Below are 13643 nucleotides of genomic sequence, written 5' to 3'. Positions count from 1 at the left end.
TGCTACTTCTGAGAGGCAGACACGTGATCCATATACTATTCTACAGCTCCCTTTTCCCTCTAAGTGACTTGGGCTTCCAAATCAGGACTTTCAAATCTATTTTCCTTCCTTCCTTCCATGTGTTGCATAGTATTCTGATATATCGCTCATATTTACCCAGTTTCTTTCTGATGGACATTTAGATTGTTTCCCACTTTTTAGTACAAATTGCTACAATGAGCAACCTTGTAGTGTATGTGTGTTTCTGTACGTATATAAATAAATACACATGTAGGATGAAGTCTACAAAGAAAATACCGGTTACAGAATTGGACATTTTTAGAACAATACCAAATTACCTGCCTGAAAGTTTGTATTAGTTCACTCACACCAACACTGCCACTTATGTCAAAGAACGGTTCACGGCTGTCAGGAAAACACCACGTTTACTCACTAGTATAGGAAGAGTGACTTACTTTAGCTTCTGTTTCTCTGAGGCTTTCCCTGAGCTGGTCTCGCTCCATCCTAAGGGTTCCCTCCGTGCTTCTGAGACCATCTCTTTCCTCAGTAACACATTTTATTTCTTCAAGGTTTTCATGAAGTTTCTGACTCAACCTTAACTTCTCGGTTTCTACAGTTTCCAGGGTTGAATTCTGGGCCTCTAATTGCTTCTTCAATTGTTCTGTTTGATACATATTTTCTCTGAGATCATTTTTTACCTTCAGAAGTTGATGTTCTTTCTCCTGAAGTTCTTGGCTCTTGAGATAATCACACAATAAATTAAGATATAGATAGAGATTAAAAGAAATGCTAAATAATAATTTCAAAATTAAGTATGCAAATCTTTGCCTTCAATTTTAGGCTAATTCATATCTTGTTTCATTACACAAAAGACCTAATTCAAACTCTCAAATAAAAAAAAAAATACCTGTGCTTTTAAGGCAGCATTTGAGTTTTCTAAATCCATTTGCATATTTGATATTTCATCTGTCTTCTCAGAAACAAGGCCCTTGAGTTTATCAATAGTTTCCTGGTACTCTTTCACATGTATGTAAGCAATTCTTAGTTCCTCTTGTTTTTCCAGCTCCTATATCATTAGACAAAGGAAAATGATATATTCAGAGTAACAAAATTTAAACAGTGGGTAGAAAGGTAGAGAGAGAGTAAAAGGTAAATATGCCTTCCACTCCTCCTTAGGACTCATCCTCTAAGTTTGTCTTAAACGTGCTATATATATCATGCTAGATATATTACTCCACAGTTTACCCCTTTTCCTAATAAGATACTTCCAAATTGGCACTATCTCCTTCTTTACTGGTAGCCTCGTATTCTATGGTCTGAATGTGAGGCACTTAACTAACCAATATCCTGTTAATGGACATTTTCCCTATTTTTTTTGCTTGCTTTGTTTTGTTATTGCAACTTTTTGCAATGAATATCCTTCTACAGATATCTCTGCACAATTGTGTTAATGTGTATGGATAAATAGCTATGACTGGACTTTTGGGGTCAATGAATAAACTTACTGAAATATTTGAAAGATAGTACCAAATATCTCCCCTCCAGCCTTCCCCAAGGTTGGACCAATTTTACACTCCCACCAACCCTATCGCCGATGGTTCTTTTAGGACACAATGTCATATTCACTGGATGGGGGAAAGACGGTAACTCACTCTAAACACAGTTTCTCTCAGGTTTTCCTCGAGCTGGTCTCTCTCTACTTTGAGGGTCTCCTCTATACTCCTAAGATCATCTCTTCCTTTTGTAACAGACTTCATTTCTTCAAGGTTTTCGTGAAGTCTCTGAGTTAACCTTACATTCTCCATTTCTATATTTTCCAGAGTTGACTTTTGGGCCTCAAACTGGTTCTTGAAGTATTCCATGTCACATATTTCTTCCTGAGTCTCATTGACAGCTTCCATCTTAAGAAGCTGATGCTCTTTTTCCTGAAGTTCTTGAATCTGAGAAAAAATAAAACAAGTTAGGACACAGGAAGACATTTGTAGGAAAAAGAGGACTTGTTTCTAAATGAAGTCAGTCATCTTTACATTTTATCCAATGTATATACTATTTTCTTCCACAGGGAAATGAGCAACACAATCATCAGGTGTCTTTTTCCAACTGAATGAAATAAGACCTACCTTTTCTTGTGATTCAGCATCTGAATTTTCTACATCTCTCTCAATATTTGCTTCTTGGTCTGTCTCCTTTGGAATATTCCTTGTACTAATGGTTTGTTGGTGCTCCTTCAAAAGAACATAAGCAGTTTTTAGCTCCTATTTGATTTCCAGTCCCTTTCTGATTGGATAAAAATTAATAAAAGAACAGTGTATATCACTGTTAACTACCTTAACATTATTTTTGTACCTAAAAAAAATTAGAAGAAGGAAACTTACTTCAGTTACAGCTTCTTTAATGTTTTCTTTGAGTTGGTGTCTCTCCATTTGAAGAAACTCCTGCATCCTTTTCAGTTCATCTCTTTCCTTAATTATAATTTTTATTTTATCTTGACTTTCCTGAAGTTTCTCGGTCAACTTGAGCCTCTCACTTTCTATACTTTGTAATGATGAATCTTTGACTTTGAGTTGCTCTTTTAATTGCTCCAGTTCACTCATTTTTTCCTGAGTCTCAATGATTTCTTTGGTGCTAATAAACTGTTCTTGTTTCTCATGAAGCTCTCGGATCTTAAAATAATGACAAGTCAATAGCCAAAATATACATACACATAAAATGTGTTTGTTTATATATGTCTGTGTGTGTATATGTACATAGATCTGTGTTTTTGTTTTTGTAGAGATTTTATTTATTTGACAGAGAGAAAGAAAGAGCAAGAGGATGGGGGGTGGGGAAGGGGTAGAGGGAGAGGGAGAAGCAGGCTTCCCACTGGGCAGGGGGCTCAATCCAGGACCTGAGCTGAAGGCAGATGTTTAAGGGACTGAGCCACCTAGGAGTCCCAGATCTGTTTTTGTTTTTAAAGGAAAAACACCCAGGATGTTCTGCATAACAATCTAGTATGCAAAATTAGTTTCTGTAGTTCAGTTAGTTAACTCCCTCAGGATTTCTCCTACATGTCCTTCACCCCCAATTTACCTTTTTCTGTAATTCATCATTGGTTGTTCCTAATTCCTTTCGAAGCCTGGAGAGTTCCATTTCCCTCTCTGAAAGATTCACTCTCAGCTTATCAATAGTTTCCTCCTGTTCTTTCAGGTGACAACGAGCAACTTTCAGTTCCTCTTCGGTTTCCAGGTGCTTTATTATTAGAGGAAATTGTTGAGAAATTTACAGAAACATTATAACCACTATACTGTAACTCCTTTTCCCAAAGGTTTAATTTTTATAAAAATATCTGCTTATAAAATAAAATTAACAAACAAAGCACATGGGGAAAGGATGAAACCCACCTTAGCTGTCATTTCTCTCATGTTTTCTTTGAGTTGGTGAGTTTCAGACGGAAGAGCTTCTCGCAACCTCTCAGCCATCTGGAGTCTCTCCCCGCCCACCCGTGGCAGTGCCGCCTCTCTGGCTTGGAGCTGCTCCTGCAGTTGCGCCTGCTCACTCAGGGTTTCCTCAGCCTCATCGCCCTTTTCTTTCACATTGAAGGACTGATCCTGTGTGTCTTGAGGCTCCTGGATCTTAAGAGAATCCTAAAACAATAGAGTGAACAGCCAAAGATCTTTTATTTTACTCTTGGTGAAAAGAAATCAGGATATTTTCTAAAATGATTAAGTCAGGATTCAGTGGCTCATTACAGAACATTCTTTCCACTCTCCCACTCGCCATTACTCAGGTATTGAACACTTATTTCCTGAGGGCTCATTGTGCTGTCACTATCCTATTAGAGGCTGGACATGAAATGAACCTTGCACTTTAGAGGGAAAGACAGACATTATGCTAAATCTTACTGGGTTCCTGCAGGGTATGTGGCAAACCTAACTTACCCTGAGTGGTTAGGAAGGGCTTCCTGGGGGATGGAAAGCTTCGGGTGAGATCTGAAGGGTGAGAGCACAAGATAGGCAAGGGCATATGGAAATGCTGCAGGCAGGGAGACCAGAACATCTGGAAGCCCTGAGATGAGGAAGCACAAGGCTGCAGCATCATGAGCAGGGGTAAGAGTGAGTAGAAATAAGGCTAGAGACCAGCAATGAATGGGACCCAGGGCCTCACAGGCCCTGTGAGGGATTCCAGTCTTTAGTTCAAGAGTAGCAATAGACTGTTAAAGGGTTTTAAGAAGAAAAGATTGCTTGGGTTCAGAATGGTGAATGAATTACAAAAGTATAGAAATGAATACAGAGAGACCAGTAAGGAGGCTACCGCAGAAAGCCAGGGACAGAAAAAATGCAGGCTTGGATTAGGATGTTGGCAATGTGGAGAGAAAAGATGGGAGATTTTTCACTCTCACACACACACACACACACACACACACACACACACACACACACACCTTAAAATCAACAAGATTTGGTGCTTGGATTAGAGTGAGTGGGAGGAAAGGATACTGGGAAGGGTGATTCTCAGATTTCGGTCTCAGGTATTGAAGAAGTGCCTTATGAGATGCTGTAAGAATAGGTTTGAAGAAGGAAAGAAAATAGTTTTTCTGGCTTTATCCTTTCCTATAATTTAGCACTGCTTTTCTAAATCATTTTAAATATTTAAGAAAACCGCTGTCTTCTCTGAAACATTTTCTCTCAATTTCAATAGTCTTTTAGTATTTATATTTTTAGTTCTGTTTCCAATCACTTCATAATTAAGAGATATTTTTAAAAAACATGGTAGTAACATAACACAAGTGCTTCCTTTCCCAAAGACTTGATTCTTTTTTTTTTATTAAATGATTTTTATTATATTATATTATGTTATATTATGTTAGTCACCATATAGTACATTCCCGGTTTCCAATGTAAGGCTCGATGATTCATTAGTTGTGTATAACACCCAGTGCACCATGCAATACGTGCCCTCCTTACTACCCATCACCAGTCTATCCCATTCCCCCACCCCCCTCCCCTCTGAGGCCCTCAGTTTGTTTCTCATAGTCCATAGTCTCTCATGTTTCATTCCCCCTTCTGATTACCCCCCCTTTCTTTATCCCTTTCTTCCCCTACCGATCATCCTAGTTCTTATGTTCCATAGATGAGAGAAATCATGTGATAATTGTCTTTCTCTGCTTGACTTATTTCACTTAGCATTATCTCCTCCAGTGCCGTCCATGTTGTAGAACTCGTTCTTTCTGATAGCTGAGTAATATTCCATTGTATATATGGACAACTTCTTAATTCAGTCATCTGTTGAAGGGCATCTCGGCTCCTTCCACGATTTGGCTATTGTGGACACTGCTGCTATGAACATTGGGGTGCATATGGCCCTTCTCTTTACTACGTCTGTATCTTTGGGGTAAACACCCAGTAGTGCAATGGCTGGATCATAGGGTAGCTCAATTTTTAACTTTTTAAGGGACCTCCACACTGTTTTCCAGAGTGGCTGTACCAACTTGCATTCCCACCAACAATGTAGGAGGGATCCCCTTTCTCCACATCCTCTCCAACAATTGTTTCTTGCCTTGTCAATTTTTGCCATTCTAACTGGTGTAAGGTGGTATCTCAGTGTGGTTTTGATTTGAATTTCCTTGATGGCTAATGATTTTGAACATTTTTTCATGTGTCTGTTAGCCATTTGTATGTCATCATTGGAAAAGTGTCTGTTCATATCTTCTGCCCATTTTTTGATTTGTTTATTTGTTTCTCGTGTATTGAGTTTGAGAAGTTCTTTGTAGATCTTGGATACCAGTCCTTTATCTGTAGTGTCATTTGCAAATATATTCTCCCATTCTGTGGGCTGCCTCTTAGTTTTTCTGACTGTTTCCTTGGCTGTGCAGAAACTTTTAATCTTGATGAAGTCCCATAAATTCATTTTATCTTTTGTTTCTCTTGCCTTTGGGGATGTATCATGAAAAAGGTTGCTTTGGCCGATGTCGTAGAGGTTGTTGCCTATGTTCTCCTCTAGAATTTTGATGGATTCCTGTCTCACATCGAGGTCTTTCATCCATTTGGAGTTTATTTTTGTGTATGGTGTGAGATAGTGGTCAAGTTTCATTCTTTTGCATGTAGCTGTCCAATTTTCCCAGCACCATTTATTGAAGAGACTGCAAAGACTTGATTCTTATAAAACACTTATTAAATGGAAGGAAAGGATGAAACATACATTAGCCAATGCTTCTCTAATGTCTTCTTGCAGTTGGTCTTGTCTAACCTGAACTGCTTCTTTTATCGTTTGAAGGTTGTCTCTTTCCTCAGTTAGATATTTTGTTTCTTCATGACTTTCTGGAAGTTTTTCAGTCAACTCGATCCTTTCTATGCATGCCGGTGTCAATGACACAATGAAACCATCCTTGGTTTTGGATTGTTTTTCCAATAGCTCCACTTCATCCACTGTTCCCCGAGTATCACTGACTTCTTTCACGTTAGGCAGTAGCTCCTGTTCCTCACGAAGCACTGGGATCTTGTGAGATGCATGAAACACCAAAGTCACTATCTGGAGATCATTATTTTATATATATATATATAGTGCATGTGTGTGTGCAAAAAGGTGATTTTATTAAAGCATGGGGACAGGACCCATGGGGAGAAAGAGCTGCTGCCATGTTATCATAATTTTTTAAAGGGAAAAGATGACGATACTGTCCACAGAAATAAAAGTGATCTTGAACCCATGGAATCCTACTATGGATCATGAACTCTGATTTACTCATTATCTCTTAATTCCTACTAAAGCTGTTCATGACTTCTCTGCTGGTCACATTCTGCCATCATTTTCTTTTGCTCCAGCTTACATCCAAAGCGAACCAATTCTTATACTTGAATAACACACTGTTAATTCAGTTGGTTGTACACGTCTTCATTTCTATACTACTTCCCAAATGCCACAGGAGAAAAATCATCATTGAGCAGATTATATCTCAATAAATGAATGGTCCCTAATTCTCGGATGAGCTCCAATGCTATGTCTCAATTTTTTTATGTTTACCGATTGATTCCCCTTTCCTATGGTCATTTGTGGTTCCATATAACTTCGCATATCCTATTTCTGCATTTGTCCTACTGGAATTGAGGGATTATTTTATATGCCCTTACTCAGGGGAAGAGAACAATGTCTTATTCATATCTATAGTTTCAATGGCTTACACACAGTGGCCTTTAACACAGGTTGGTTCAGTTATCCCAATGTTTCATTTTCTCTAATAGCACTTGCCATTATCTCAAATTATCTTGTTCGTTTGCTTATTTTCCAGTTACCTCTTTCCACTAGAGTAAGTTCTATGATCATAGAAATTTTGTTCACATTGTTCCCATTTTATTTCTATAACCCAGAACTCTGCCTGCCACATTATACTCTCAACAAATAGTATCCAAAAAATGAATGAACTATTAACACAGTCACTGCTTACTGCTCATCTTTCCTTTAAGAAAAAAGAAAAGAAGATGGGGCAAAGGAGAGAAGGAAGAAGAGACAAACCTTTTCTTGTAATTCAGTATTGGATTTATCTAAGTCCTTCTGAATACTTATTATTTGAACTGTCTTCTCAGAAATGTTTTTTCTTAGTTCGTCAATAGTTTCTTGTTGTTCTTTAAGATGCACGTGTGCAATTTTTAGTTCTTCTTTTGTTTCTAGACCCTTTATAAGCAAGTGGAATTTAAAGAATATTATAAACACATCATCCTAACATTGCCTCCCCCTTTTCCAATTAGCTCCGTTTTAAAGAAACATTTAATAGATGAAAGAAAAGGGAAATAACTTACTGTAACTTCGATTTCTCTTACGTATCCTTTAAGTTTCTCTCTCTCTATTTCAAATGATTCCTGTAATTCCTTTAAATCATTTCTTTCTTTGGTTATGGATTTCATTTCCTCATAATTTTCACGGAGCTTCTGAGCCAACTCTAGCTTCTCCATTTCTATACGTTCCAACGTTAATTCTTGGTTCCTTAATTCATTCTTTAAATTCTCCATTTCATTTATCTTTTTCTGCATCTCACTCATTTCTTCTTGTACACGAAGAAGCTGTAGCTGTTTTTCTTGTAGTTGCTGGCTCTTAAGAAATAAAATTTGTAATTACCATTTTGCCTATAGACTCTTAAAATTCTCATGTAAAATGCACTTTGCTGAACTGAGATAATCATCACAGTCCTGCCTACACCCCCAGTATAAACAGACAAGCAGCTTTAAAAGTAAAGTATTCTTCTAGGCATAGTGACTGTGCTGGGTTGAATAGTATCCTACCCCAAATTCAAGTCGATTCAGAACTTCAGAATATGACCTCACTTGGAAGTACGGTTTTTGCAGGTTAATTAAGGATTGAGAAGAAATCCTACTGGATTAGGGTGGGCCCTAAATGCAATGAGAGTGTCCTTATAAGAGACGAAAAAGGACACACAGAGACACAGAGAAAGTCCTGTGAAGATGGAGGCAGAGGTAAGAGTGATATAGCTATAAGCCCAGGACACCAAGGACACCGGGGAGCCGAGGATAGTTAGACGCAAGAAAAGATTCTTCCCTAGAGCCTTCAGAGGGAGCACGGTATTGCCAGTAACTTGATTTTGGACCTCTGAGATCCAGAAATCTGACAATAAATTTCTGTTGTTCTTTAGCCACCAAGTTTATGGTAATTTGATACAGAAGGTCTAGGAAACTAATACGGTGTCAGTAGGTTAATCAAGGAGCCAACGTGAAAATGAGAAAAACTTGAAAAGAGACTAATTAAATATAAAGGTATAGTTGCCAAGTAACTATAATTCTTCATCTCTTAAAAACTTTTTGGATAATCTATTTTTACTTCTAATAAGGTCCTTACGGGGTCACCCAAACACTGAGGCATTAACTTTTTTTTTAAATTAAACTTATTTAAATTCAATTTAATTAACATATAGTGTATTATTAGTTTCAGAGGTAGAATTTAGTGATTTGTCAGTTGCATATAACACCCAGTGCTAATTACTTCAAGTGTCCTCCTTAATGCTCATCCCCCAGTTACCCCATCCCCCATCCCCCTCCCCTCCAGTAACCTTGTTTCCTAACAGTTAAGACTTTCTTATCGTTTGCCTCCTTCTGTTTTCATCGTATTTTATTTTTCCTTTCCTTTCCCTATGTTCATCTGTTTTGTTTCTTAAATTCCACATATGAGTGAAATCATATGGTATTTGTCTTTCTCTGACTGACTTATTTCACTTAGCTTATTACACTCTAGCTCCAACCACATTGTTGCAAATGGCAAGATTTTATTCTTTTTGATGGATGAGTCATATTCCACTGTGTGTGTATGCACATGTATATATATATACCACATCTTCTTTATCCATTCATCTGTCGATGGAAATCTGGGCTCTTTCCATATTCTGGCTAATCGTGAACATTGCTGCTATAAACACTGGAGTGAATGTGCCCCTTCAAATCACTGTTTGTATTATTTGGATAAACACCCAGTAGTGCTATTGCTGGGTTGCAGGGTCATAGGGTAGCTCTATTTTTAACTTTTTGAGGAACCTCCATACTGTTTTCCAGAGTGGCTACAACCAATTTGCATTCCCACCAACAGTGTAAGAGGGTTCCCCTTTCTCTGCATCCTTGCCAACATGTGTTGTTTCCTGAGTTGTTAATTTTAGTGGAACATTACCTTTTTTTTAAGTTAATAAGTATATATAAGTCTATTTCTTAATTTTTTAAATTCTATTAATTAACATATAATGTATTATTAGTGTCACAGGTAGGTCAGTGATTCATCAGTCTTATATAATACTCAGTGTTCATTACTGAAACATTAACTTTTACATAAGCCTATTAATTTCACTTCTTTAGAATGAGTATGAAACAGACATCAGGTTTTAGTAAATTTTACTGGGTTATAGTGAAAGGGAGGAGAATTAAGAGAATACATATTAGGAGAAAAACACTCCACAGGAGCGCAATTGAAATCACAATATATTATTTATAATGCACGTGGCACTGTTCTTAGAGTAAATAGAAAGATCTTAGCGGTACAGTTTAGAATTACTTGGGCAGTACAATTATTACAAGAGTCTTAGCTCTCATACAAATATTACAACAGCACCTTACTTCCATAAAAGCAATGAGTCAGGAAAACTGTAAACATCTAAGAGATGGTAATAGTCATAAATCCTACATTTTAAAGAATCACTACTATATCTTTATAAAGGCAGGATCTTTGTGTTATTGACTAATGGATCTCAACCACCCAGAACAGCATCTGGGCTATGGTAGTTCCCAATAAGTTTCTGATGAATGAATACATTATATGATTAATTTAGATGAATCAAGGCCTTCTCTTTCATCTAAAGACTAGGATTTAATCCTCACAAAGAGTGTTGGTTAAGATATAGGTATGAGTTGGAACTGTCCACAATATTAGCATTAAGATCTGTTCATTTGGGAGATACATGCTATTTCTAGAATTTAGTTCTACAGCAATCAAATGTATTAAAAAAAAAGTTTAGTCAGGAAATATATTATGGCTAAGAAGGTAACTTTAAAAATTCACCTTTTCCTTTAGCTTTTCTTCAACTTTTGCTAATTTCTCACAGGTTCTAGAAAGCTCTTCCTCTTTCTTTATGGTGTGGTTCTTTTCTTGTACAACGATCTCTTGTTGCTTTTTAAGTTCATCTCCAAGAATTCTTAATTCTTCTTGGTTTTCAACAGTCTAGAATTAAAAAAAAAAGTTGAGATTAAAATAAGTATTACCTTACATTTATAAAATCGGGTAAAAATCAGCATTTACCTCAGCTTAAAAATGAAGAAATCATGGCAAATTCTATTGGAAAAGACTACCTTAAAAAGAAAGTCTTTAATCATATAGATGCCGAGCATCTGCTTTTTATGCTGTTTCTTTGTTGCTCCACTTATATTCCTGTCATGAGAATTAGAACTGGATTGAGTATTCTGTCTTGAGAGGTTTGCTCATTTTCTACCCTTAAGCCAAAGGAGACTGTTTCTAAATTTTCATGCACCGATGACAAGACTACAGTTTTGGGCTTTTCATATACTAGAATGGTTATGATTCTAGGGCACCAGTTAATAGCAAGCTCAAAAGGGCAGCCATTCTTTGCTAGCATGACTTGGGCTAATCCTGGTTATAAGCTTAAACAGTGATATTCTCAAGTATTATGACCACAAAAACATTGCAAACATGAGACCAAGAACAGACTATGACTTTTGCCTGTATTCTTATTTAATAAACTTAGCTCTTTTGACCAAACAGACAATCCCAAGAAATATGGAAAATTACACAAAACGTCAGGTTCTCCTGTAATCCACAGCAAACTTCTAAAAATGTGAATTTCAATCGGTACATGTATTGTCCCTAAATACAGAAACAAGAACTAGATTTGACAATATGGCAAACATTAACAATGAATAATTAAAAATGAAGTTTAAAAATTACAACAGAATAAATAAAAGAGAAACATTTAGGAGCAAATTTAACAAAATATGGACAAGACATGTACACTAAAATCTACAACACATCACTGACAGAGCAGATAATTTATAGAAAGATATGCAATGGCCAATAAGCTTATGAAAAGTTGATCTCAATATCCTTAATCATTAGGGAAAGGCAAATGAAAACAATGAGGTACATACCCAATAGAATGTCTAAAATTGAAAACACTAATAATATGAAGCATTGGTGAGGATGTGGAGCCATCAGAATTCTCTTAATTTGCTGACGGCAATGTAAAATGGTACAACTACTTGGAAACCGGTCTAGTAATTTGCTATGACCCTGCTATTCCATTTAGATACCTTAGACAAATTTTTAAAAACACGTTCATAAAAAGTTTTGTGTAAGAATGTTTACAGCTGCTTCACTCAAAATAGCCAAACAGTGGAGAGAACTCAAATTTCCATCAAGAGGAGAAAGGCTAAACAACTTGTGGCCTATTCATACATGGAACACTACCCGGCAATAAAAAGGAGTGTAAAAAAGTAAGGTGCAAGAGAGTACATGCTCTATGATTCTATTTGTGTGGAGTTCTAGAAGACAAAGTGAACTATGGTTAAAAACCAACAGAACAGTGACTATATGCGTTAGAGAGTGACACTGGAATTGACTGCGTTGAGGAGCAAGAGAATCCTGTAGGGTGAGGCAAATGTTCTATACCTTGACTGGGGTGGAGGGTACACAAGTACAGACATTTGTCAAAAGTCATCAGACCGTACACTTGCATCAGATATATTTCTCACATGTAAATTATGCCTCAGTAAAGTAAAAATCCAGAACATGCAAGACAAAACATATTGCTAAGTATATAGTGCTAAATCCTACCATTTCAATATTTTCCCTTAGGTCAGTCTGTAACTGCTCCTTTTCTGCTGTAATACTCTCTAACATTTGTTGCAGTTCATTTTTCTCCTGTAGTAAAGAAGATATCTTTCTCTGTTGCTCAGTTAGCTCATTATCTTCAACATTCGCAATCAGTGCTTGAGTATTTTTGGCTTTCAAATTCTGTTTTTTATCTGTGTCAACCATCTAAAATATAAATAGATTAAAGAATAATTTCTCAGTAACAATTTTAACAATAATAAAAATTGCCAAAATTTATATTACTTATTATTTACCAGGCACTCTTTTCATATATTGACACATTTAATCTTCACTCTAACCTCATGAGGTAGGTACTAGTATTATAGCCATTTGACAGATGAGGGAATTGAATCTGAGAGAGGATGATAGGTCACTTGCCCAAGGTCACTCAGGTTTTGAAGCCAAGAGGTCTGGCTCCAGAGTTTGTGCCCTTAAGCATACTGTTGTTCATGACTAAGAACTACGTGGACAGCTGTAGATAATTAACAATTACCTTCATGTATGATGATGGGTCAACCTAATTTTATAAAAGAGTAAGCCACCTTGAACTCCACCACTTTCTTTCCATCAAAAGCTGGAAATAATTCTCTGTCCCCCACTCACTCCCAACAAATCATTATTTTCAGTAGCTGTCAAATTCCCAAAAGGTTGGAGTTTTATCATGAGAGGACAAAATAACTTTGATAAATAAAAATAGATTTCATATTATAGTAGTATAATCTACCTTTTAAAAATATATGCTTTTTATATACTGCTTAAGAAAATCATGTTATATATATTCATTTATCCATAAACAAGTCTTAAGCAAAGATAACCTAACACGTTGTACTCCTCGATAAAGTGAGACAAAGACTGACATTACAATCATTGGTATGAAATTAGGGTATCACTACATAACCTTACACATCCAGGAAATAAATACAGTTCCATATTGGCTACATACGTTTAAAAAAGTTTTAATAATAAGGGTTATCTGGGTGGCTCAGTCAGTTGCGCATCCAACTCTGGATTTCGGCTTGGGTTATGATCTCAGGGTTGTGAGATCTAGCCCTGTGTCAGACACCGCATTCAGCGGGGTGTCTGCTTAAGATTCTCTTTTCTTCTCCCTCTGCCCCTCCCCCTGTTCTCGCTCTCTCTCAAATAAATAACAGCTTTAAAAAAGTTTTTTTAATAATAATCTACAATTACACTGGGAAAAAATTGAAAAATAAAGAGAAAAAAAAACCATCCAATGTCACCAGCTTCACACAACCTACTAATAGAATTCTAGAATATTTCCTTTCAGAGTATGTCCT

General features: G+C 36.6%; 1 protein-coding gene across 4 annotated transcripts in view; it reads right to left on the bottom strand.

Annotated features, from left to right (window-relative positions):
- CENPE (centromere protein E) overlaps window positions 1-13643 on the bottom strand; it is a 77758-nt gene that overhangs the window by 23445 nt on the left and 40670 nt on the right. For 3 of the 4 annotated variants that reach the window (XM_045792833.2, XM_045792840.2, XM_045792851.2), the window contains 11 exons: window positions 12310-12513; window positions 10525-10683; window positions 7773-8063; window positions 7489-7647; window positions 3381-3623; window positions 3070-3228; window positions 2376-2663; window positions 2121-2225; window positions 1653-1940; window positions 908-1066; window positions 456-737 (listed from right to left, as the gene is read on the bottom strand). In XM_045792833.2, the coding sequence (XP_045648789.1) occupies window positions 456-737; window positions 908-1066; window positions 1653-1940; window positions 2121-2225; window positions 2376-2663; window positions 3070-3228; window positions 3381-3623; window positions 7489-7647; window positions 7773-8063; window positions 10525-10683; window positions 12310-12513 (2337 nt within the window). The remainder of the gene's footprint in view (window positions 1-455; window positions 738-907; window positions 1067-1652; window positions 1941-2120; window positions 2226-2375; window positions 2664-3069; window positions 3229-3380; window positions 3624-7488; window positions 7648-7772; window positions 8064-10524; window positions 10684-12309; window positions 12514-13643) is intronic. The other variant, XM_045792858.2, reaches the window with a different exon arrangement.

Source organism: Ursus americanus, chromosome 8 (genome assembly GCF_024610735.1).
Source record: "Ursus americanus isolate L20-20 chromosome 8, mUrsAme1.1.p, whole genome shotgun sequence".
Taxonomy (NCBI): Eukaryota; Metazoa; Chordata; class Mammalia; order Carnivora; family Ursidae; genus Ursus; species Ursus americanus.
The sequence above is the reverse complement of the archived record's forward strand: the minus strand, read 5'-3'. Positions and strand labels throughout refer to the sequence as shown.